This window comes from Carcharodon carcharias, chromosome 2, assembly GCF_017639515.1.
Source record: "Carcharodon carcharias isolate sCarCar2 chromosome 2, sCarCar2.pri, whole genome shotgun sequence".
NCBI lineage: Eukaryota > Metazoa > Chordata > Chondrichthyes > Lamniformes > Lamnidae > Carcharodon > Carcharodon carcharias.
The window spans coordinates 35,429,093-35,455,969 of NC_054468.1; the positions used below are offsets into that span (position 1 = coordinate 35,429,093).

Here is a 26,877-nt window from a genome sequence, read left to right on the forward strand (position 1 = left end):
CTGATAAAAGTAATCCTGCAATACATTTCCTTGCAGAACGTAAAGTGTAAAATGCCTGATGATGATAATTTCTCTTGCTAACCACCTCCTGTTGTTGTTGAGCTGATTCCTGTTGTTGTGGATTCACTTGTTAATGGCTGAGTGGAACTCTCTGCAGTTGTTGGATCTGGTGTAATTGTAGTTGCTGTTGTGGATGTAAAGAGTGGTGTTGTAGTTGTTGATTGTACAGATGCAGAGAATGTCTCAGCAGTAGTAGTGGGATCACTTGATGTAGCTGTGTAAACAAATCTTTAGTCTTAAAATATAACATGAGCTCAATTTTACTTGCCCCACTTAAATGACATGATGCCAATTCTGACAAATGTAATGTTCTGTCAGGATGCCTTTGTAATTGTTAAATGTTGTTATTCCAGCTGTGATTATGAGGCAACAAAAATAATCCATTTTTAATGCAACTCTCTGCCCTGAGTCGAATTATTTTCAGCACCATCAGCCCGCATTTCTAGTTAAAGGAACGGTCTGATCCTTACTATTTGCTATTGCTTTTACACTGACATCTGTTGTTGAGCTTGTTATGGACTCACTTGTAAATGGCTGAGTGGAACTCTCTGTAGTTGTTGGTTGTGATGTAATTCTTGGTGCTGTTGTGGATGTAGAGATTGGTGTTGTAGTTGTTGATTGTCCAGCTGTGGAAGATGTCACAGCAGAAGAAATAGAATCACTTGATGTGGCTGTGTAAACAAAATCAAATTTTAGTTGATTGAGCTCAATCTTACTCATTCTCCCTAAATGGCACAATGTTAAGCTTAATAATATTGCTATTTCCATTCAGATGCCGTTGCGTACTTATCTTGAGCATTGTTATTGCAGCTGTGATTATGAGGCAACAAATTATAATTTGTTTTTAATTCAATCATAAACTCTGGAATGAATTGAATTAATGCTAAGTTGTTGTTAAGGATTCGCTTGTTGAGTGTATGGACAAAAAGAAATATCCTTTTTTATTTCTGATAAAAAGTCATGCTGCAATAGATTTCCTTAAGGAAGGTGAAGTATAAAATGCCTGACAAAGACAATTTTTGTTGCAAACTACCTCCCATTTTTGTTAAACTGAAGTCTTGTTATAGATGTCATGTAATGGCACGTGAACGATTGAGCGCTGCTATTTCTAGTTGTTGATCCTGATGTGACTAAATGTATGCATGAGATACAGTCGATGTTGGGAAGTCAAAGTGGGTTCGATTGTTACAATGCCTGGTGTCACTGATAGGACAAAACAGGAAAATCAGTCTGGAACATGATAAATAGTGCATCATGGTTTATCTTGTCTTATCTGATTAAAAAGAAGCTGAGGACATGAGAAGAATCGTATATATTGTCCAATTGGCATGTTCAACAACAATGTTCTCACACATTAATATTATCAATTCGATGCTCACTAAATATATGCATTAGTAGATGCAAAAACTATATATTCTATTCATGTTTCTGATAAAAGTAATCCTGCAATACATTTCCTTCCAGAACGTGAAGTGTAAAATGCCTGATGATGATAATTTCTCTTGCTAACCACCTCCTGTTGTTGTTGAGCTGATTCCTGTTGTTGTGGATTCACTTGTTGATGGCTGAGTGGAACTCTCTGCAGTTGTTGGATCTGGTGTAATTGTAGTTGCTGTTGTGGATGTAAAGAGTGGTGTTGTAGTTGTTGATTGTACAGGTGCAGAGAATGTCTCAGCAGTAGTAGTGGGATCACTTGATGTAGCTGTGTAAACAAATCTTTAGTCTTAAAATATAACATGAGCTCAATTTTACTTGCCCCACTTAAATGACATGATGCCAATTCTGACAAATGTAATGTTCTGTCAGGATGCCTTTGTAATTGTTAAATGTTGTTATTCCAGCTGTGATTATGAGGCACCAAAAATAATGCATTTTTAATGCAACTCTCTGCCCTGAGTCGAATTATTTTCAGCACCATCAGTCCGCATTTCTAGTTAAAGGAACAGTCTGATCCTTACTATTTGCTATTGCTTTTACACTGACATCTGTTGTTGAGCTTGTTATGGACTCACTTGTAAATGGCTGAGTGGAACTCTCTGTAGTTGTTGGTTGTGATGTAATTCTTGGTGCTGTTTTGGATGTAGAGATTGGTGTTGTAGTTGTTGATTGTCCAGCTGTGGAAGATGTCACAGCAGAAGAAATAGAATCACTTGATGTGGCTGTGTAAACAAAATCAAATTTTAGTTGATTGAGCTCAATCTTACTCATTCTCCCTAAATGGCACAATGTTAAGCTTAATAATATTGCTATTTCCAATCAGATGCCATTGTGTACTTATGTTGAGTATTGTTATTGCAGCTGTGATTATGAGGCAACAAATTATAATTTGTTTTTAATTCAATCATAAACTCTGGAATGTATTGAATTAATGCTAAGTTGTTGTTGAGGATTCGCTTGTTGAGTGTATGGACAAAAAGAAATATCCTTTTTTATTTCTGATAAAACGTCATGCTGCAATAGATTTCCTTAAGGAAGGTGAAGTATAAAATGCCTGACAAAGACAATTTTTGTTGCAAACTACCTCCCATTTTTGTTAAACTGAAGTCTTGTTATAGATGTCATGTAATGGCACGTGAACGATTGAGCGCTGCTATTTCTAGTTGTTGATCCTGATGTGACTAAATGTATGCATGAGATACAGTCGATGTTGGGAAGTCAAAGTGGGTTCGATTGTTACAATGCCTGGTGTCACTGATAGGACAAAACAGGAAAATCAGTCTGGAACATGATAAATAGTGCATCATGGTTTATCTTGTCTTATCTGATTAAAAAGAAGCTGAGGACATGAGAAGAATCGTATATGTTGTCCAATTGGCATGTTCAACAACAATGTTCTCACACATTAATATTATCAATTCGATGCTCACAAAATATATGCATTAGTAGATGCAAAAATATATAATCTATTCACATTTCTGATTAAAGTAATCCTGCAATACATTTCCTTGCAGAACGTAAAGTGTAAAATGCCTGATGATGATAATTTCTCTTGCTAACCACCTCTTGTTGTTGTTGAGCTGATTCCTGTTGTTGTGGATTCACTTGTTAATGGCTGAGTGGAACTCTCTGCAGTTGTTGGATCTGGTGTAATTGTAGTTGCTGTTGTGGATGTAAAGAGTGGTGTTGTAGTTGTTGATTGTACAGGTGCAGAGAATGTCTCAGCAGTAGTAGTGGGATCACTTGATGTAGCTGTGTAAACAAATCTTTAGTCTTAAAATATAACATGAGCTCAATCTTACTTGCCCCACTTAAATGACCTGATGCCAATTCTGACAAATGTAATGTTCTGTCAGGATGCCTTTGTAATTGTTAAATGTTGTTATTCCAGCTGTGATTATGAGGCAACAAAAATAATCCATTTTTAATGCAACTCTCTGCCCTGAGTCGAATTATTTTCAGCACCATCAGTCCGCATTTCTACTTAAAGGAACAGTCTGATCCTTACTATTTGCTATTGCTTTTACACTGACATCTGTTGTTGAGCTTGTTATGGACTCACTTGTAAATGGCTGAGTGGAACTCTCTGTAGTTGTTGGTTGTGATGTAATTCTTGGTGCTGTTGTGGATGTAGAGATTGGTGTTGTAGTTGTTGATTGTCCAGCTGTGGAAGATGTCACAGCAGAAGAAATAGAATCACTTGATGTGGCTGTGTAAACAAAATCAAATTTTAGTTGATTGAGCTCAATCTTACTCATTCTCCCTAAATGGCACAATGTTAAGCTTAATAATATTGCTATTTCCAATCAGATGCCATTGTTTACTTATGTTGTGTATTGTTATTGCAGCTGTGATTATGAGGCAACAAATTATAATTTGTTTTTAATTCAATCATAAACTCTGGAATGTATTGAATTAATGCTAAGTTCTTCTTGAGGATTCGCTTGTTGAGTGTATGGACAAAAAGAAATATCCTTTTTTATTTCTGATAAAAAGTCATGCTGCAATAGATTTCCTTAAGGAAGGTGAAGTATAAAATGCCTGACAAAGACAATTTTTGTTGCAAACTACCTCCCATTTTTGTTAAACTGAAGTCTTGTTGTAGCTGTCATGTAATGGCATTTGAACTCTTGAGTGATGCTATTTCTAGTTGTTGATCCTGATGTGACTAAATGTATGCATGAGATACAGTCAATGTTGGGAAGTCAAAGTGGTTTCGATTGTTACAATGCCTGGTTTCACTGATAGGACAAAACAGGAAAATCAGTCTGGAACATGATAAATAGTGCATCATGGTTTATCTTGTCTTATCTGATTAAAAAGAAGCTGAGGGCATGAGAAGAATCGTATATGTTGTCCAATTGGCATGTTCAACAACAATGTTCTCACACATTAATATTATCAATTCGATGCTCACTAAATATATGCATTAGTAGATGCAAAAATATATAATCTATTCACGTTTCTGATAAAAGTAATCCTGCAATACATTTCCTTGCAGAACGTAAAGTGTAAAATGCCTGATGATGATAATTTCTCTTGCTAACCACCTCCTGTTGTTGTTGAGCTGATTCCTGTTGTTGTGGATTCACTTGTTAATGGCTGAGTGGAACTCTCTGCAGTTGTTGGATCTGGTGTAATTGTAGTTGCTATTGTGGATGTAAAGAGTGGTGTTGTAGTTGTTGATTGTACAGATGCAGAGAATGTCTCAGCAGTAGTAGTGGGATCACTTGATGTAGCTGTGTAAACAAATCTTTAGTCTTAAAATATAACATGAGCTCAATTTTACTTGCCCCACTTAAATGACATGATGCCAATTCTGACAAATGTAATGTTCTGTCAGGATGCCTTTGTAATTGTTAAATGTTGTTATTCCAGCTGTGATTATGAGGCAACAAAAATAATGCATTTTTAATGCAACTCTCTGCCCTGAGTCGAATTATTTTCAGCACCATCAGCCCGCATTTCTAGTTAAAGGAACGGTCTGATCCTTACTATTTGCTATTGCTGTTACACTGACATCTGTTGTTGAGCTTGTTATGGACTCACTTGTAAATGGCTGAGTGGAACTCTCTGTAGTTGTTGGTTGTGATGTAATTCTTGGTGCTGTTGTGGATGTAGAGATTGGTGTTGTAGTTGTTGATTGTCCAGCTGTGGAAGATGTCACAGCAGAAGAAATAGAATCACTTGATGTGGCTGTGTAAACAAAATCAAATTTTAGTTGATTGAGCTCAATCTTACTCATTCTCCCTAAATGGCACAATGTTAAGCTTAATAATATTGCTATTTCCAATCAGAAGCCATTGTTTACTTATGTTGAGTATTGTTATTGCAGCTGTGATTATGAGGCAACAAATTATAATTTGTTTTTAATTCAATCATAAACTCTGGAATGTATTGAATTAATGCTAAGTTCTTCTTGAGGATTCGCTTGTTGAGTGTATGGACAAAAAGAAATATCCTTTTTTATTTCTGATAAAAAGTCATGCTGCAATAGATTTCCTTAAGGAAGGTGAAGTATAAAATGCCTGACAAAGACAATTTTTGTTGCAAACTACCTCCCATTTTTGTTAAACTGAAGTCTTGTTGTAGCTGTCATGTAATGGCACTTGAACTCTTGAGTGATGCTATTTCTAGTTGTTGATCCTGATGTGACTAAATGTATGCATGAGATACAGTCGATGTTGGGAAGTCAAAGTGTTTCGATTGTTACAATGCCTGGTTTCACTGATAGGACAAAACAGGAAAATCAGTCTGGAACATGATAAATAGTGCATCATGGTTTATCTTGTCTTATCTGATTAAAAAGAAGCTGAGGGCATGAGAAGAATCGTATATATTGTCCAATTGGCATGTTCAACAACAATGTTCTCACACATTAATATTATCAATTCGATGCTCACTAAATATATGCATTAGTAGATGCAAAAATATATAATCTATTCACGTTTCTGATAAAAGTAATCCTGCAATACATTTCCTTGCAGAACGTAAAGTGTAAAATGCCTGATGATGATAATTTCTCTTGCTAACCACCTCTGTTGTTGTTGAGCTGATTCCTGTTGTTGTGGATTCACTTGTTAATGGCTGAGTGGAACTCTCTGCAGTTGTTGGATCTGGTGTAATTGTAGTTGCTGTTGTGGATGTAAAGAGTGGTGTTGTAGTTGTTGATTGTACAGATGCAGAGAATGTCTCAGCAGTAGTAGTGGGATCACTTGATGTAGCTGTGTAAACAAATCTTTAGTCTTAAAATATAACATGAGCTCAATTTTACTTGCCCCACTTAAATGACATGATGCCAATTCTGACAAATGTAATGTTCTGTCAGGATGCCTTTGTAATTGTTAAATGTTGTTATTCCAGCTGTGATTATGAGGCAACAAAAATAATCCATTTTTAATGCAACTCTCTGCCCTGAGTCGAATTATTTTCAGCACCATCAGCCCGCATTTCTAGTTAAAGGAACGGTCTGATCCTTACTATTTGCTATTGCTGTTACACTGACATCTGTTGTTGAGCTTGTTATGGACTCACTTGTAAATGGCTGAGTGGAACTCTCTGTAGTTGTTGGTTGTGATGTAATTCTTGGTGCTGTTGTGGATGTAGAGATTGGTGTTGTAGTTGTTGATTGTCCAGCTGTGGAAGATGTCACAGCAGAAGAAATAGGATCACTTGATGTGGCTGTGTAAACAAAATCAAATTTTAGTTGATTGAGATCAATCTTACTCATTCTCCCTAAATGGCACAATGTTAAGCTTAATAATATTGCTATTTCCATTCAGATGCCGTTGCGTACTTATCTTGAGCATTGTTATTGCAGCTGTGATTATGAGGCAACAAATTATAATTTGTTTTTAATTCAATCATAAACTCTGGAATGAATTGAATTAATGCTAAGTTGTTGTTAAGGATTCGCTTGTTGAGTGTATGGACAAAAAGAAATATCCTTTTTTATTTCTGATAAAAAGTCATGCTGCAATAGATTTCCTTAAGGAAGGTGAAGTATAAAATGCCTGACAAAGACAATTTTTGTTGCAAACTACCTCCCATTTTTGTTAAACTGAAGTCTTGTTATAGATGTCATGTAATGGCACGTGAACGATTGAGCGCTGCTATTTCTAGTTGTTGATCCTGATGTGACTAAATGTATGCATGAGATACAGTCGATGTTGGGAAGTCAAAGTGGGTTCGATTGTTACAATGCCTGGTGTCACTGATAGGACAAAACAGGAAAATCAGTCTGGAACATGATAAATAGTGCATCATGGTTTATCTTGTCTTATCTGATTAAAAAGAAGCTGAGGACATGAGAAGAATCGTATATATTGTCCAATTGGCATGTTCAACAACAATGTTCTCACACATTAATATTATCAATTCGATGCTCACTAAATATATGCATTAGTAGATGCAAAAATATATATTCTATTCATGTTTCTGATAAAAGTAATCCTGCAATACATTTCCTTCCAGAACGTGAAGTGTAAAATGCCTGATGATGATAATTTCTCTTGCTAACCACCTCCTGTTGTTGTTGAGCTGATTCCTGTTGTTGTGGATTCACTTGTTGATGGCTGAGTGGAACTCTCTGCAGTTGTTGGATCTGGTGTACTTGTAGGTGCTGTTGTGGATGTAAAGATTGGTGTTGTAGTTGTTGATTGTACAGATGCAGAGAATGTCTCAGCAGTAGTAGTGGGATCACTTGATGTAGCTGTGTAAACAAATCTTTAGTCTTAAAATATAACATGAGCTCAATTTTACTTGCCCCACTTAAATGACATGATGCCAATTCTGACAAATGTAATGTTCTGTCAGGATGCCTTTGTAATTGTTAAATGTTGTTATTCCAGCTGTGATTATGAGGCACCAAAAATAATGCATTTTTAATGCAACTCTCTGCCCTGAGTCGAATTATTTTCAGCACCATCAGTCCGCATTTCTAGTTAAAGGAACAGTCTGATCCTTACTATTTGCTATTGCTTTTACACTGACATCTGTTGTTGAGCTTGTTATGGACTCACTTGTAAATGGCTGAGTGGAACTCTCTGTAGTTGTTGGTTGTGATGTAATTCTTGGTGATGTTTTGGATGTAGAGATTGGTGTTGTAGTTGTTGATTGTCCAGCTGTGGAAGATGTCACAGCAGAAGAAATAGAATCACTTGATGTGGCTGTGTAAACAAAATCAAATTTTAGTTGATTGAGCTCAATCTTACTCATTCTCCCTAAATGGCACAATGTTAAGCTTAATAATATTGCTATTTCCAATCAGATACCATTGTGTACTTATGTTGAGTATTGTTATTGCAGCTGTGATTATGAGGCAACAAATTATAATTTGTTTTTAATTCAATCATAAACTCTGGAATGTATTGAATTAATGCTAAGTTGTTGAGGATTCGCTTGTTGAGTGTATGAACAAAAAGAAATATCCTTTTTTATTTCTGATAAAAAGTCATGCTGCAATAGATTTCCTTAAGGAAGGTGAAGTATAAAATGCCTGACAAAGACAATTTTTGTTGCAAACTACCTCCCATTTTTGTTAAACTGAAGTCTTGTTATAGATGTCATGTAATGGCACGTGAACGATTGAGCGCTGCTATTTCTAGTTGTTGATCCTGATGTGACTAAATGTATGCATGAGATACAGTCGATGTTGGGGAGTCAAAGTGGGTTCGATTGTTACAATGCCTGGTGTCACTGATAGGACAAAACAGGAAAATCAGTCTGGAACATGATAAATAGTGCATCATGGTTTATCTTGTCTTATCTGATTAAAAAGAAGCTGAGGACATGAGAAGAATCGTATATATTGTCCAATTGGCATGTTCAACAACAATGTTCTCACACATTAATATTATCAATTTGATGCTGACTAAATATATGCATTAGTAGATGCAAAAATATATATTCTATTCATGTTTCTGATAAAAGTAATCCTGCAATACATTTCCTTCCAGAACGTGAAGTGTAAAATGCCTGATGATGATAATTTCTCTTGCTAACCACCTCCTGTTGTTGTTGAGCTGATTCCTGTTGTTGTGGATTCACTTGTTGATGGCTGAGTGGAACTCTCTGCAGTTGTTGGATCTGGTGTACTTGTAGGTGCTGTTGTGGATGTAAAGATTGGTGTTGTAGTTGTTGATTGTACAGATGCAGAGAATGTCTCAGCAGTAGTAGTGGGATCACTTGATGTAGCTGTGTAAACAAATCTTTAGTCTTAAAATATAACATGAGCTCAATTTTACTTCCCCACTTAAATGACATGATGCCAATTCTGACAAATGTAATGTTCTGTCAGGATGCCTTTGTAATTGTTAAATGTTGTTATTCCAGCTGTGATTATGAGGCACCAAAAATAATGCATTTTTAATGCAACTCTCTGCCCTGAGTCGAATTATTTTCAGCACCATCAGTCCGCATTTCTAGTTAAAGGAACAGTCTGATCCTTACTATTTGCTATTGCTTTTACACTGACATCTGTTGTTGAGCTTGTTATGGACTCACTTGTAAATGGCTGAGTGGAACTCTCTGTAGTTGTTGGTTGTGATGTAATTCTTGGTGCTGTTTTGGATGTAGAGATTGGTGTTGTAGTTGTTGATTGTCCAGCTGTGGAAGATGTCACAGCAGAAGAAATAGAATCACTTGATGTGGCTGTGTAAACAAAATCAAATTTTAGTTGATTGAGCTCAATCTTACTCATTCTCCCTAAATGGCACAATGTTAAGCTTCATAATATTGCTATTTCCAATCAGATACCATTGTGTACTTATGTTGAGTATTGTTATTGCAGCTGTGATTATGAGGCAACAAATTATAATTTGTTTTTAATTCAATCATAAACTCTGGAATGTATTGAATTAATGCTAAGTTGTTGTTGAGGATTCGCTTGTTGAGTGTATGAACAAAAAGAAATATCCTTTTTTATTTCTGATAAAAAGTCATGCTGCAATAGATTTCCTTAAGGAAGGTGAAGTATAAAATGCCTGACATAGACAATTTTTGTTGCAAACTACCTCCCATTTTTGTTAAACTGAAGTCTTGTTATAGATGTCATGTAATGGCACGTGAACGATTGAGCGCTGCTATTTCTAGTTGTTGATCCTGATGTGACTAAATGTATGCATGAGATACAGTCGATGTTGGGAAGTCAAAGTGGGTTCGATTGTTACAATGCCTGGTGTCACTGATAGGACAAAACAGGAAAATCAGTCTGGAACATGATAAATAGTGCATCATGGTTTATCTTGTCTTATCTGATTAAAAAGAAGCTGAGGACATGAGAAGAATCGTATATGTTGTCCAATTGGCATGTTCAACAACAATGTTCTCACACATTAATATTATCAATTCGATGCTCACTAAATATATGCATTAGTAGATGCAAAAATATATAATCTATTCACATTTCTGATTAAAGTAATCCTGCAATAAATTTCCTTCCAGAACGTGAAGTGTAAAATGCCTGATGATGATAATTTCTCTTGCTAACCACCTCTTGTTGTTGTTGAGCTGATTCCTGTTGTTGTGGATTCACTTGTTAATGGCTGAGTGGAACTCTCTGCAGTTGTTGGATCTGGTGTAATTGTAGTTGCTGTTGTGGATGTAAAGAGTGGTGTTGTAGTTGTTGATTGTACAGGTGCAGAGAATGTCTCAGCAGTAGTAGTGGGATCACTTGATGTGCATGTGTAAACAAATCTTTAGTCTTAAAATATAACATGAGCTCAATTTTACTTGCCCCACTTAAATGACATGATGCCAATTCTGACAAATGTAATGTTCTGTCAGGATGCCTTTGTAATTGTTAAATGTTGTTATTCCAGCTGTGATTATGAGGCAACAAAAATAATGCATTTTTAATGCAACTCTCTGCCCTGAGTCGAATTATTTTCAGCACCATCAGTCCGCATTTCTAGTTAAAGGAACAGTCTGATCCTTACTATTTGCTATTGCTTTTACACTGACATCTGTTGTTGAGCTTGTTATGGACTCACTTGTAAATGGCTGAGTGGAACTCTCTGTAGTTGTTGGTTGTGATGTAATTCTTGGTGCTGTTTTGGATGTAGAGATTGGTGTTGTAGTTGTTGATTGTCCAGCTGTGGAAGATGTCACAGCAGAAGAAATAGAATCACTTGATGTGGCTGTGTAAACAAAATCAAATTTTAGTTGATTGAGCTCAATCTTACTCATTCTCCCTAAATGGCACAATGTTAAGCTTCATAATATTGCTATTTCCAATCAGATACCATTGTGTACTTATGTTGAGTATTGTTATTGCAGCTGTGATTATGAGGCAACAAATTATAATTTGTTTTTAATTCAATCATAAACTCTGGAATGTATTGAATTAATGCTAAGTTGTTGTTGAGGATTCGCTTGTTGAGTGTATGAACAAAAAGAAATATCCTTTTTTATTTCTGATAAAAAGTCATGCTGCAATAGATTTCCTTAAGGAAGGTGAAGTATAAAATGCCTGACAAAGACAATTTTTGTTGCAAACTACCTCCCATTTTTGTTAAACTGAAGTCTTGTTATAGATGTCATGTAATGGCACGTGAACGATTGAGCACTGCTATTTCTAGTTGTTGATCCTGATGTGACTAAATGTATGCATGAGATACAGTCGATGTTGGGAAGTCAAAGTGGGTTCGATTGTTACAATGCCTGGTGTCACTGATAGGACAAAACAGGAAAATCAGTCTGGAACATGATAAATAGTGCATCATGGTTTATCTTGTCTTATCTGATTAAAAAGAAGCTGAGGACATGAGAAGAATCGTATATGTTGTCCAATTGGCATGTTCAACAACAATGTTCTCACACATTAATATTATCAATTCGATGCTCACAAAATATATGCATTAGTAGATGCAAAAATATATAATCTATTCACATTTCTGATTAAAGTAATCCTGCAATAAATTTCCTTGCAGAACGTAAAGTGTAAAATGCCTGATGATGATAATTTCTCTTGCTAACCACCTCTTGTTGTTGTTGAGCTGATTCCTGTTGTTGTGGATTCACTTGTTAATGGCTGAGTGGAACTCTCTGCAGTTGTTGGATCTGGTGTAATTGTAGTTGCTGTTGTGGATGTAAAGAGTGGTGTTGTAGTTGTTGATTGTACAGGTGCAGAGAATGTCTCAGCAGTAGTAGTGGGATCACTTGATGTGCATGTGTAAACAAATCTTTAGTCTTAAAATATAACATGAGCTCAATTTTACTTGCCCCACTTAAATGACATGATGCCAATTCTGACAAATGTAATGTTCTGTCAGGATGCCTTTGTAATTGTTAAATGTTGTTATTCCAGCTGTGATTATGAGGCAACAAAAATAATCCATTTTTAATGCAACTCTCTGCCCTGAGTCGAATTATTTTCAGCACCATCAGCCCGCATTTCTAGTTAAAGGAACGGTCTGATCCTTACTATTTGCTATTGCTTTTACACTGACATCTGTTGTTGAGCTTGTTATGGACTCACTTGTAAATGGCTGAGTGGAACTCTCTGTAGTTCTTGGTTGTGATGTAATTCTTGGTGCTGTTTTGGATGTAGAGATTGGTGTTGTAGTTGTTGATTGTCCAGCTGTGGAAGATGTCACAGCAGAAGAAATAGAATCACTTGATGTGGCTGTGTAAACAAAATCAAATTTTAGTTGATTGAGCTCAATCTTACTCATTCTCCCTAAATGGCACAATGTTAAGCTTAATAATATTGCTATTTCCAATCAGATACCATTGTGTACTTATGTTGAGTATTGTTATTGCAGCTGTGATTATGAGGCAACAAATTATAATTTGTTTTTAATTCAATCATAAACTCTGGAATGTATTGAATTAATGCTAAGTTGTTGTTGAGGATTCGCTTGTTGAGTGTATGAACAAAAAGAAATATCCTTTTTTATTTCTGATAAAAAGTCATGCTGCAATAGATTTCCTTAAGGAAGGTGAAGTATAAAATGCCTGACAAAGACAATTTTTGTTGCAAACTACCTCCCATTTTTGTTAAACTGAAGTCTTGTTATAGATGTCATGTAATGGCACGTGAACGATTGAGCACTGCTATTTCTAGTTGTTGATCCTGATGTGACTAAATGTATGCATGAGATACAGTCGATGTTGGGAAGTCAAAGTGGGTTCGATTGTTACAATGCCTGGTGTCACTGATAGGACAAAACAGGAAAATCAGTCTGGAACATGATAAATAGTGCATCATGGTTTATCTTGTCTTATCTGATTAAAAAGAAGCTGAGGACATGAGAAGAATCGTATATGTTGTCCAATTGGCATGTTCAACAACAATGTTCTCACACATTAATATTATCAATTCGATGCTCACAAAATATATGCATTAGTAGATGCAAAAATATATAATCTATTCACATTTCTGATTAAAGTAATCCTGCAATACATTTCCTTGCAGAACGTAAAGTGTAAAATGCCTGATGATGATAATTTCTCTTGCTAACCACCTCTTGTTGTTGTTGAGCTGATTCCTGTTGTTGTGGATTCACTTGTTAATGGCTGAGTGGAACTCTCTGCAGTTGTTGGATCTGGTGTAATTGTAGTTGCTGTTGTGGATGTAAAGAGTGGTGTTGTAGTTGTTGATTGTACAGGTGCAGAGAATGTCTCAGCAGTAGTAGTGGGATCACTTGATGTGCATGTGTAAACAAATCTTTAGTCTTAAAATATAACATGAGCTCAATTTTACTTGCCCCACTTAAATGACATGATGCCAATTCTGACAAATGTAATGTTCTGTCAGGATGCCTTTGCAATTGTTAAATGTTGTTATTCCAGCTGTGATTATGAGGCAACAAAAATAATCCATTTTTAATGCAACTCTCTGCCCTGAGTCGAATTATTTTCAGCACCATCAGCCCGCATTTCTAGTTAAAGGAACGGTCTGATCCTTACTATTTGCTATTGCTTTTACACTGACATCTGTTGTTGAGCTTGTTATGGACTCACTTGTAAATGGCTGAGTGGAACTCTCTGTAGTTCTTGGTTGTGATGTAATTCTTGGTGCTGTTTTGGATGTAGAGATTGGTGTTGTAGTTGTTGATTGTCCAGCTGTGGAAGATGTCACAGCAGAAGAAATAGGATCACTTGATGTGGCTGTGTAAACAAAATCAAATTTCAGTTGATTGAGCTCAATCTTACTCATTCTCCCTAAATGGCACAATGTTAAGCTTAATAATATTGCTATTTCCAATCAGATACCATTGTGTACTTATGTTGAGTATTGTTATTGCAGCTGTGATTATGAGGCAACAAATTATAATTTGTTTTTAATTCAATCATAAACTCTGGAATGTATTGAATTAATGCTAAGTTGTTGTTGAGGATTCGCTTGTTGAGTGTATGAACAAAAAGAAATATCCTTTTTTATTTCTGATAAAAAGTCATGCTGCAATAGATTTCCTTAAGGAAGGTGAAGTATAAAATGCCTGACAAAGACAATTTTTGTTGCAAACTACCTCCCATTTTTGTTAAACTGAAGTCTTGTTATAGATGTCATGTAATGGCACGTGAACGATTGAGCGCTGCTATTTCTAGTTGTTGATCCTGATGTGACTAAATGTATGCATGAGATACAGTCGATGTTGGGAAGTCAAAGTGGGTTCGATTGTTACAATGCCTGGTGTCACTGATAGGACAAAACAGGAAAATCAGTCTGGAACATGATAAATAGTGCATCATGGTTTATCTTGTCTTATCTGATTAAAAAGAAGCTGAGGACATGAGAAGAATCGTATATGTTGTCCAATTGGCATGTTCAACAACAATGTTCTCACACATTAATATTATCAGTTCGATGCTCACAAAATATATGCATTAGTAGATGCAAAAATATATAATCTATTCACATTTCTGATTAAAGTAATCCTGCAATACATTTCCTTGCAGAACGTAAAGTGTAAAATGCCTGATGATGATAATTTCTCTTGCTAACCACCTCTTGTTGTTGTTGAGCTGATTCCTGTTGTTGTGGATTCACTTGTTAATGGCTGAGTGGAACTCTCTGCAGTTGTTGGATCTGGTGTAATTGTAGTTGCTGTTGTGGATGTAAAGAGTGGTGTTGTAGTTGTTGATTGTACAGGTGCAGAGAATGTCTCAGCAGTAGTAGTGGGATCACTTGATGTAGCTGTGTAAACAAATCTTTAGTCTTAAAATATAACATGAGCTCAATTTTACTTGCCCCACTTAAATGACATGATGCCAATTCTGACAAATGTAATGTTCTGTCAGGATGCCTTTGTAATTGTTAAATGTTGTTATTCCAGCTGTGATTATGAGGCAACAAAAATAATCCATTTTTAATGCAACTCTCTGCCCTGAGTCGAATTATTTTCAGCACCATCAGCCCGCATTTCTAGTTAAAGGAACGGTCTGATCCTTACTATTTGCTATTGCTTTTACACTGACATCTGTTGTTGAGCTTGTTATGGACTCACTTGTAAATGGCTGAGTGGAACTCTCTGTAGTTGTTGGTTGTGATGTAATTCTTGGTGCTGTTGTGGATGTAGAGATTGGTGTTGTAGTTGTTGATTGTCCAGCTGTGGAAGATGTCACAGCAGAAGAAATAGAATCACTTGATGTGGCTGTGTAAACAAAATCAAATTTCAGTTGATTGAGCTCAATCTTACTCATTCTCCCTAAATGGCACAATGTTAAGCTTAATAATATTGCTATTTCCAATCAGATGCCGTTGCGTACTTATCTTGAGCATTGTTATTGCAGCTGTGATTATGAGGCAACAAATTATAATTTGTTTTTAATTCAATCATAAACTCTGGAATGAATTGAATTAATGCTAAGTTGTTTTTCAGGATTCGCTTGTTGAGTTTATGAACAAAAAGAAATATCCTTTTTTATTTCTGATAAAAAGTCATGCTGCAATAGATTTCCTTAAGGAAGGTGAAGTATAAAATGCCTGACAAAGACAATTTTTTTTGCAAACTACCTCCCAGTTTTGTTACACTGAAGTCTTGTTGTAGCTGTCATGTAATGGCATTTGAACGGTTGAGTGATGCTATTTCTAGTTGTTGATCCTGATGTGACTAAATGTATGCATGTGATACAGTCGATGTTGGGAAGTCAAAGTGGGTTCGATTGTTACAATGCCTGGTGTCACTGATAGGACAAAATCAGGAAAATCAGTCTGGAACATGATAAATAGTGCATCATGGTTTATCTTGTCTTATCTGATTAAAAAGAAGCTGAGGACATGAGAAGAATCGTATATATTGTACAATTGGCATGTTCAACAACAATGTTCTCACACATTAATATTATCAATTCGATGCTCACTAAATATATGCATTAGTAGATGCAAAACTATATATTCTATTCATGTTTCTGATAAAAGTAATCCTGCAATACATTTCCTTGCAGAACGTGAAGTGTAAAATGCCTGATGATGATAATTTCTCTTGCTAACCACCTCCTGTTGTTGTTGAGCTGATTCCTGTTGTTGTGGATTCACTTGTTGATGGCTGAGTGGAACTCTCTGCAGTTGTTGGATCTGATGTACTTGTAGGTGCTGTTGTGGATGTAAAGATTGGTGTTGTAGTTGTTGATTGTACAGATGCAGAGAATGTCTCAGCAGTAGTAGTGGGATCACTTGATGTAGCTGTGTAAACAAATCTTCAGTCTTAAAATATAACATGAGCTCAATTTTACTTGCCCCACTTAAATGACATGATGCCAATTCTGACAAATGTAATGTTCTGTCAGGATGCCTTTGTAATTGTTAAATGTTGTTATTCCAGCTGTGATTATGAGGCAACAAAAATAATGCATTTTTAATGCAACTCTCTGCCCTGAGTCGAATTATTTTCAGCACCATCAGTCCGCATTTCTAGTTAAAGGAACAGTCTGATCCTTACTATTTGCTATTGCTTTTACACTGACATCTGTTGTTGAGCTTGTTATGGACTCACTTGTAAATGGCTGAGTGGAACTCTCTGTAGTTGTTGGTTGTGATGTAATTCTTGGTGCTGTTTTGGATGTAGAGATTGGTGTTGTAGTTGTTGATTGTCCAGCTGTGGAAGATGTCACAGCAGAAGAAATAGAATCACTTGATGTGGCTGTGTAAACAAAATCAAATTTTAGTTGATTGAGCTCAATCTTACTCATTCTCCCTAAATGGCACAATGTTAAGCTTAATAATATTGCTATTTCCATTCAGATGCCATTGTGTACTTATGTTGAGTATTGTTATTGCAGCTGTGATTATGAGGCAACAAATTATAATTTGTTTTTAATTCAATCATAAACTCTGGAATGTATTGAATTAATGCTAAGTTGTTGTTGAGGATTCGCTTGTTGAGTGTATGGACAAAAAGAAATATCCTTTTTTATTTCTGATAAAACGTCATGCTGCAATAGATTTCCTTAAGGAAGGTGAAGTATAAAATGCCTGACAAAGACAATTTTTGTTGCAAACTACCTCCCATTTTTGTTAAACTGAAGTCTTGTTATAGATGTCATGTAATGGCACGTGAACGATTGAGCACTGCTATTTCTAGTTGTTGATCCTGATGTGACTAAATGTATGCATGAGATACAGTCGATGTTGGGAAGTCAAAGTGGGTTCGATTGTTACAATGCCTGGTGTCACTGATAGGACAAAACAGGAAAATCAGTCTGGAACATGATAAATAGTGCATCATGGTTTATCTTGTCTTATCTGATTAAAAAGAAGCTGAGGACATGAGAAGAATCGTATATGTTGTCCAATTGGCATGTTCAACAACAATGTTCTCACACATTAATATTATCAATTCGATGCTCACAAAATATATGCATTAGTAGATGCAAAAACATATAATCTATTCACATTTCTGATTAAAGTAATCCTGCAATACATTTCCTTGCAGAATGTAAAGTGTAAAATGCCTGATGATGATAATTTCTCTTGCTAACCACCTCTTGTTGTTGTTGAGCTGATTCCTGTTGTTGTGGATTCACTTGTTAATGGCTGAGTGGAACTCTCTGCAGTTGTTGGATCTGGTGTAATTGTAGTTGCTGTTGTGGATGTAAAGAGTGGTGTTGTAGTTGTTGATTGTACAGGTGCAGAGAATGTCTCAGCAGTAGTAGTGGGATCACTTGATGTAGCTGTGTAAACAAATCTTTAGTCTTAAAATATAACATGAGCTCAATCTTACTTGCCGCAATTAAATGACATGATGCCAATTCTGACAAATGTAATGTTCTGTCAGGATGCCTTTGTAATTGTTAAATGTTGTTATTCCAGCTGTGATTATGAGGCAACAAAAATAATCCATTTTTAATGCAACTCTCTGCCCTGAGTCGAATTATTTTCAGCACCATCAGTACGCATTTCTACTTAAAGGAACAGTCTGATCCTTACTATTTGCTATTGCTTTTACACTGACATGTGTTGTTGAGCTTGTTATGGACTCACTTGTAAATGGCTGAGTGGAACTCTCTGTAGTTGTTGGTTGTGATGTAATTCTTGGTGCTGTTGTGGATGTAGAGATTGGTGTTGTAGTTGTTGATTGTCCAGCTGTGGAAGATGTCACAGCAGAAGAAATAGGATCACTTGATGTGGCTGTGTAAACAAAATCAAATTTTAGTTGATTGAGCTCAATCTTACTCATTCTCCCTAAATGGCACAATGTTAAGCTTAATAATATTGCTATTTCCAATCAGATGCCTTTGCGTACTTATCTTGAGCATTGTTATTGCAGCTGTGATTATGAGGCAACAAATTATAATTTGTTTTTAATTCAATCATAAACTCTGGAATGAATTGAATTAATGCTAAGTTGTTGTTAAGGATTCGCTTGTTGAGTGTATGAACAAAAAGAAATATCCTTTTTTATTTCTGATAAAAAGTCATGCTGCAATAGATTTCCTTAAGGAAGGTGAAGTATAAAATGCCTGACAAAGACAATTTTTTTTGCAAACTACCTCCCAGTTTTGTTACACTGAAGTCTTGTTGTAGCTGCCATGTAATGGCATTTGAACGGTTGAGTGATGCTATTTCTAGTTGTTGATCCTGATGTGACTAAATGTATGCATGAGATACAGTCGATGTTGGGACGTCAAAGTGGGTTCGATTGTTACAATGCCTGGTGTCACTGATAGGACAAAACAGGAAAATCAGTCTGGAACATGATAAATAGTGCATCATGGTTTATCTTGTCTTATCTGATTAAAAAGAAGCTGAGGACATGAGAAGAATCGTATATATTGTCCAATTGGCATGTTCAACAACAATGTTCTCACACATTAATATTATCAATTCGATGCTCACTAAATATAGGCATTAGTAGATGCAAAAATATATATTCTATTCATGTTTCTGATAAAAGTAATCCTGCAATACATTTCCTTCCAGAACGTGAAGTGTAAAATGCCTGATGATGATAATTTCTCTTGCTAACCACCTCCTGTTGTTGTTGAGCTGATTCCTGTTGTTGTGGATTCACTTGTTGATGGCTGAGTGGAACTCTCTGCAGTTGTTGGATCTGGTGTACTTGTAGGTGCTGTTGTGGATGTAAAGATTGGTGTTGTAGTTGTTGATTGTACAGATGCAGAGAATGTCTCAGCAGTAGTAGTGGGATCACTTGATGTAGCTGTGTAAACAAATCTTTAGTCTTAAAATATAACATGAGCTCAATTTTACTTGCCCCACTTAAATGACATGATGCCAATTCTGACAAATGTAATGTTCTGTCAGGATGCCTTTGTAATTGTTAAATGTTGTTATTCCAGCTGTGATTATGAGGCAACAAAAATAATGCATTTTTAATGCAACTCTCTGCCCTGAGTCGAATTATTTTCAGCACCATCAGTCCGCATTTCTAGTTAAAGGAACAGTCTGATCCTTACTATTTGCTATTGCTTTTACACTGACATCTGTTGTTGAGCTTGTTATGGACTCACTTGTAAATGGCTGAGTGGAACTCTCTGTAGTTGTTGGTTGTGATGTAATTCTTGGTGCTGTTTTGGATGTAGAGATTGGTGTTGTAGTTGTTGATTGTCCAGCTGTGGAAGATGTCACAGCAGAAGAAATAGAATCACTTGATGTGGCTGTGTAAACAAAATCAAATTTTAGTTGATTGAGCTCAATCTTACTCATTCTCCCTAAATGGCACAATGTTAAGCTTAATAATATTGCTATTTCCAATCAGATGCCATTGTGTACTTATGTTGAGTATTGTTATTGCAGCTGTGATTATGAGGCAACAAATTATAATTTGTTTTTAATTCAATCATAAACTCTGGAATGTATTGAATTAATGCTAAGTTGTTGTTGAGGATTCGCTTGTTGAGTGTATGGACAAAAAGAAATATCCTTTTTTATTTCTGATAAAAAGTCATGCTGCAATAGATTTCCTTAAGGAAGGTGAAGTATAAAATGCCTGACAAAGACAATTTTTGTTGCAAACTACCTCCCATTTTTGTTAAACTGAAGTCTTGTTATAGATGTCATGTAATGGCACGTGAACGATTGAGCACTGCTATTTCTAGTTGTTGATCTTGATGTGACTAAATGTATGCATGAGATACAGTCGATGTTGGGAAGTCAAAGTGGGTTCGATTGTTACAATGCCTGGTGTCACTGATAGGACAAAACAGGAAAATCAGTCTGGAACATGATAAATAGTGCATCATGGTTTATCTTGTCTTATCTGATTAAAAAGAAGCTGAGGACATGAGAAGAATCGTATATATTGTCCAATTGGCATGTTCAACAACAATGTTCTCACACATTAATATTATCAATTCGATGCTCACTAAATATATGCATTAGTAGATGCAAAAATATATATTCTATTCATGTTTCTGATAAAAGTAATCCTGCAATACATTTCCTTCCAGAACGTGAAGTGTAAAATGCCTGATGATGATAATTTCTCTTGCTAACCACCTCCTGTTGTTGTTGAGCTGATTCCTGTTGTTGTGGATTCACTTGTTGATGGCTGAGTGGAACTCTCTGCAGTTGTTGGATCTGGTGTACTTGTAGGTGCTGTTGTGGATGTAAAGATTGGTGTTGTAGTTGTTGATTGTACAGATGCAGAGAATGTCTCAGCAGTAGTAGTGGGATCACTTGATGTAGCTGTGTAAACAAATCTTCAGTCTTAAAATATAACATGAGCTCAATTTTACTTGCCCCACTTAAATGACATGATGCCAATTCTGACAAATGTAATGTTCTGTCAGGATGCCTTTGTAATTGTTAAATGTTGTTATTCCAGCTGTGATTATGAGGCAACAAAAATAATGCATTTTTAATGCAACTCTCTGCCCTGAGTCGAATTATTTTCAGCACCATCAGTCCGCATTTCTAGTTAAAGGAACAGTCTGATCCTTACTATTTGCTATTGCTTTTACACTGACATCTGTTGTTGAGCTTGTTATGGACTCACTTGTAAATGGCTGAGTGGAACTCTCTGTAGTTGTTGGTTGTGATGTAATTCTTGGTGCTGTTTTGGATGTAGAGATTGGTGTTGTAGTTGTTGATTGTCCAGCTGTGGAAGATGTCACAGCAGAAGAAATAGAATCACTTGATGTGGCTGTGTAAACAAAATCAAATTTTAGTTGATTGAGCTCAATCTTACTCATTCTCCCTAAATGGCACAATGTTAAGCTTAATAATATTGCTATTTCCAATCAGATGCCATTGTGTACTTATGTTGAGTATTGTTATTGCAGCTGTGATTATGAGGCAACAAATTATAATTTGTTTTTAATTCAATCATAAACTCTGGAATGTATTGAATTAATGCTAAGTTGTTGTTGAGGATTCGCTTGTTGAGTGTATGGACAAAAAGAAATATCCTTTTTTATTTCTGATAAAAAGTCATGCTGCAATAGATTTCCTTAAGGAAGGTGAAGTATAAAATGCCTGACAAAGACAATTTTTGTTGCAAACTACCTCCCATTTTTGTTAAACTGAAGTCTTGTTATAGATGTCATGTAATGGCACGTGAACGATTGAGCACTGCTATTTCTAGTTGTTGATCTTGATGTGACTAAATGTATGCATGAGATACAGTCGATGTTGGGAAGTCAAAGTGGGTTCGATTGTTACAATGCCTGGTGTCACTGATAGGACAAAACAGGAAAATCAGTCTGGAACATGATAAATAGTGCATCATGGTTTATCTTGTCTTATCTGATTAAAAAGAAGCTGAGGACATGAGAAGAATCGTATATATTGTCCAATTGGCATGTTCAACAACAATGTTCTCACACATTAATATTATCAATTCGATGCTCACTAAATATATGCATTAGTAGATGCAAAAATATATATTCTATTCATGTTTCTGATAAAAGTAATCCTGCAATACATTTCCTTCCAGAACGTGAAGTGTAAAATGCCTGATGATGATAATTTCTCTTGCTAACCACCTCCTGTTGTTGTTGAGCTGATTCCTGTTGTTGTGGATTCACTTGTTGATGGCTGAGTGGAACTCTCTGCAGTTGTTGGATCTGGTGTACTTGTAGGTGCTGTTGTGGATGTAAAGATTGGTGTTGTAGTTGTTGATTGTACAGATGCAGAGAATGTCTCAGCAGTAGTAGTGGGATCACTTGATGTAGCTGTGTAAACAAATCTTCAGTCTTAAAATATAACATGAGCTCAATTTTACTTGCCCCACTTAAATGACATGATGCCAATTCTGACAAATGTAATGTTCTGTCAGGATGCCTTTGTAATTGTTAAATGTTGTTATTCCAGCTGTGATTATGAGGCAACAAAAATAATGCATTTTTAATGCAACTCTCTGCCCTGAGTCGAATTATTTTCAGCACCATCAGTCCGCATTTCTAGTTAAAGGAACAGTCTGATCCTTACTATTTGCTATTGCTTTTACACTGACATCTGTTGTTGAGCTTGTTATGGACTCACTTGTAAATGGCTGAGTGGAACTCTCTGTAGTTGTTGGTTGTGATGTAATTCTTGGTGCTGTTTTGGATGTAGAGATTGGTGTTGTAGTTGTTGATTGTCCAGCTGTGGAAGATGTCACAGCAGAAGAAATAGAATCACTTGATGTGGCTGTGTAAACAAAATCAAATTTTAGTTGATTGAGCTCAATCTTACTCATTCTCCCTAAATGGCACAATGTTAAGCTTAATAATATTGCTATTTCCAATCAGATGCCATTGTGTACTTATGTTGAGTATTGTTATTGCAGCTGTGATTATGAGGCAACAAATTATAATTTGTTTTTAATTCAATCATAAACTCTGGAATGTATTGAATTAATGCTAAGTTGTTGTTGAGGATTCGCTTGTTGAGTGTATGGACAGAAAGAAATATCCTTTTTTATTTCTGATAAAAAGTCATGCTGCAATAGATTTCCTTAAGGAAGGTGAAGTATAAAATGCCTGACAAAGACAATTTTTGTTGCAAACTACCTCCCATTTTTGTTAAACTGAAGTCTTGTTGTAGCTGTCTTGTAATGGCATTTGAACGGTTGAGTGATGCTATTTCTCGTTGTTGATCCTGATGTGACTAAATGTATGCATGAGATACAGTCGATGTTGGGAAGTCAAAGTGGGTTCGATTGTTACAATGCCTGGTGTCACTGATAGGACAAAACAGGAAAATCAGTCTGGAACATGATAAATAGTGCATCATGGTTTATCTTGTCTTATCTGATTAAAAAGAAGCTGAGGACATGAGAAGAATCGTATATGTTGTCCAATTGGCATGTTCAACAACAATGTTCTCACACATTAATATTATCAATTCGAAGCTCACAAAAGTATGCACTTGTAGAGGCAAAAATATATATTCTATTCATGTTTCTGATAAAAGTAATCGTGCATTACATTTCCTTCCAGAACGTGAAGTGTAAAATGCCTGATGATGACAATTTCTCTTGCTAACCACCTCCTGTTGTTGTTGAGCTGATTCCTATTGTTGTGGATTCACTTGTTAATGGCTGAGTGGAACTCTCTGCAGTTGTTGGATCTGGTGTAATTGTAGGTGCTGTTGTGAATGTAAAGAGTGGTGTTGTAGTTGTTCATTGTACAGGTGCAGAGAATTCTCAGCAGGAGTAGTGGGATCACTTGATGTAGCTGTGTAAATAAATCTTTAGTCTTAAAATATAATATGAGCTCAGTCTTACTTGCCCCACTTAAATGACCTGATGCCAATTCTGACAAATGTAATGTTCTGTCAGGATGCCTTTGTAATTGTTAAATGTTGTTATTCCAGCTGTAATTATGAGGCAACAAAAATAATCCATTTTTAATGCAACTCTATGCCCTGAGTCGAATTATTTTCAGCACACTCAGGCCGCCTTTGCAGTTAAAGGAACAGTCTGATCCTTACTATTTGCTATTGCTGTTACACTGACATCTGTTGTTGAGCTTGTTATGGACTCACTTTTTAATGGCTGAGTGGAACTCTCTGTAGTTGTTGATTGTGGTGTAATTCTTGCTGCTGTTGTGGATGTAGAGATTAGTGTTGTAGTTGTTGATTGTCCAGCTGTGGAAGATGTCACAGCAGAAGAAATAGGATCACTTGATGTGGCTGTGTAAACAAAATCAAATTTTAGTTGATTGAGCTCAATCTTACTCATTCTCCCTAAATGGCACAATGTTAAGCTTAATAATATTGCTATTTCCAATCAGATGCCGTTGTGTACTTATGTTGAGTGTTGTTATTGCAGCTGTGATTATGAGGCAACAAATTATAATTTGTTTTGAATTCAATCATAAACTCTGGAATGTATTGAATTAATGCTGAGTTTGTTGTTGAGGATTCGCTTGTTGAGTGTATGGACAAAAAGAAATATCCTTTTTTATTTCTGATAAAAAGTCATGCTGCAATAGATTTCCTTAAGGAAGGTGAAGTATAAAATGCCTGACAAAGACAATTTTTGTTGCAAACTACCTCCCATTTTTGTTAAACTGAAGACTTGTTGTAGCTGTCATGTAATGGCATGTCGACGGTTGAGTGCTGCTAATTCTAGTTGTTGATCCTGATGTGACTAAATGTATGCATGAGATACAGTCGATGTTGGGAGGTCAAATTGGTTTCGATTGTTACAATGCCTGGTGTCACTGATAGGACAAAACAGGAAAATCAGTCTGGAACATGATGAATAGTGCATCATGGTTTATCTTGTCCTATCTGGTTATTAAAGGAACAGTCCGATCCTTACTATTTACATTACATTTCTGTAACTTCCTTTTTTACAACTACAGTTCTTAGCTAACTCCAACTTCCAATCTTCCCTTCCCCAAGTCACCATCCTGGAGGGCTCAATCTCCAACATTTTTCTTGGCCCTTAGGGAAGACATCTTGGAGATATAAGAGCTTCTTTCTGCATCCATTCGGACACCATCATCTGCACAATAGGACAACAGTGTCAACATTTTTGTCAGCATTGCTGGGAAGCTGAGTGTAGGTACAGGATGACTGAACTACAAGGACAGCGAAGACTTTTTGATGAAAGACTGATCCAAAAGAAAAGACTGAAGAGAATTGAGCTTTGGGCCCACTGGAACTAGAAGAGAAGTAGTCAGGACACTCTGAGGAACTTGTTGCTCCCTCGAAGGGCTCTGGGGAGATGTTTCAGGAGAGGAATAATCTTCAACCTCAAGGAAGACCATCACAGCTGTACCATCCACTGCTGCATCAAAGACTGAAAAGGCACTGAAAATCTGAGATTTCAATGAACTTGGAGGATGAAGGCAAGTCTGGCAGGAAAAGATAAAACATCATTTCCCAATGATTTTTCAGGGGGACTGTCTACCTTCTCCAGGCAATGGTGAGAGAGGCACACTTTTCTCTGTGTGAGGCTGCTCCACTCTGGACAATGGGAAAATTTGCTGAGAATACGGAGACAAAACAGTATCGTCTTCTGTAATGAGAGTTATTTCCTGTAGACAATCAACCCAGGGACAAGATTGCTGCACAGGATTCTACAGCTTCAGAAGTGCTAAAGATTCTGTGGCAGCTTCTGTGCTGATCTCCAGCTCTGGAGGGAAGAGGACTTTCAGCTGGGACTTAAGTATGGCTGGCAATTGACTTTCACCTTTGGAAGGTACCAGCTCTTGTGCAGTGTACTCCTCTATGGATTCTGGCCTGGACTCAGGTAAAGCATCCTCTCTGGAAGATTCTTCATGGACAATGGAAGATTAATTAGGAAACACATTGGTAGGTTCAGTGCATCTAAGGTCTGAATGCTGCTCAGCCACTAAAAGCACAGCTGATTCTTCTGAAAAGTCAACAGAGACTTCATAAGGTGCATCCATCAACGGGAAAGATGAATCATTCTCTAGGAGCTCAATCTTCAAGAGATCACTCAGTACTGCAAAGGATTCTTCATCATCACTCTCTAGGAACAGCTAATTTAGATCCACCAGGTCCTCACACAGATGGTCACCATTGCTGCAGTGCCTTCTGTATCTGTCACCTCTGACCTTACTTCGTAGAGAACTGATAGATTCATAACTTCCATGTCAGCCCTGGGTCTGGTGGATGGTGTCTCTGTGAAAGAAAGAAACCTACTGCTGAGTGCTTGAACTTCCTCAGCTTCTGAAGGCTGAATTTCCATTGCTTGTAGATAAGGATGAAGAGTGTTTCATGAAAGACAGTGAGTCATTCAAATGATGACAATCATCTGGTATTTCTAGGATTCCCAGAGTATGCCAACATTGCCACTCAATAAGGATGCATGTTGATTATGAAGAATACAGAGAGAATCAACAATCTGTCACCCCTTGTAGTTAAGAGGAGCAATAGTCCTGCCTTTGATTGGAAGGTCTATGCCACCTGCACCTCGCAAGCAGATGTCTGATGGATGAAGGGTCATTGGCTGAGGCCAATCGAGGTCATCTGCTAATCTGTTAACAGCAGCGCCAGTATTGATTTTAAAAGTAGTA

At 36.5% G+C, this 26,877-nt stretch overlaps 1 protein-coding gene across 1 annotated transcript in view; it reads right to left on the reverse strand.

The window, feature by feature from the left end:
• LOC121287210 (uncharacterized threonine-rich GPI-anchored glycoprotein PJ4664.02-like) overlaps window positions 1-26,877 on the reverse strand; it is a 248,842-nt gene that overhangs the window by 172,646 nt on the left and 49,319 nt on the right. The window contains exons 6-34 of the mRNA XM_041204885.1: window positions 24,371-24,517; window positions 22,886-23,032; window positions 22,387-22,575; window positions 21,399-21,545; window positions 20,900-21,088; window positions 19,912-20,058; window positions 19,410-19,601; window positions 18,425-18,571; window positions 17,926-18,114; window positions 16,938-17,084; window positions 16,439-16,627; window positions 15,450-15,596; window positions 14,951-15,139; window positions 13,963-14,109; window positions 12,476-12,622; window positions 10,989-11,135; window positions 9,502-9,648; window positions 9,004-9,192; window positions 8,019-8,165; window positions 7,517-7,708; window positions 6,532-6,678; window positions 5,047-5,193; window positions 4,548-4,736; window positions 3,560-3,706; window positions 3,061-3,249; window positions 2,073-2,219; window positions 1,574-1,762; window positions 585-731; window positions 86-274 (exon numbers count right to left, since the gene is read on the reverse strand). Of these exons, the coding sequence (XP_041060819.1) occupies window positions 86-274; window positions 585-731; window positions 1,574-1,762; window positions 2,073-2,219; window positions 3,061-3,249; window positions 3,560-3,706; window positions 4,548-4,736; window positions 5,047-5,193; window positions 6,532-6,678; window positions 7,517-7,708; window positions 8,019-8,165; window positions 9,004-9,192; window positions 9,502-9,648; window positions 10,989-11,135; window positions 12,476-12,622; window positions 13,963-14,109; window positions 14,951-15,139; window positions 15,450-15,596; window positions 16,439-16,627; window positions 16,938-17,084; window positions 17,926-18,114; window positions 18,425-18,571; window positions 19,410-19,601; window positions 19,912-20,058; window positions 20,900-21,088; window positions 21,399-21,545; window positions 22,387-22,575; window positions 22,886-23,032; window positions 24,371-24,517 (4,773 nt within the window). The remainder of the gene's footprint in view (window positions 1-85; window positions 275-584; window positions 732-1,573; window positions 1,763-2,072; window positions 2,220-3,060; window positions 3,250-3,559; window positions 3,707-4,547; window positions 4,737-5,046; window positions 5,194-6,531; window positions 6,679-7,516; window positions 7,709-8,018; window positions 8,166-9,003; window positions 9,193-9,501; window positions 9,649-10,988; window positions 11,136-12,475; window positions 12,623-13,962; window positions 14,110-14,950; window positions 15,140-15,449; window positions 15,597-16,438; window positions 16,628-16,937; window positions 17,085-17,925; window positions 18,115-18,424; window positions 18,572-19,409; window positions 19,602-19,911; window positions 20,059-20,899; window positions 21,089-21,398; window positions 21,546-22,386; window positions 22,576-22,885; window positions 23,033-24,370; window positions 24,518-26,877) is intronic.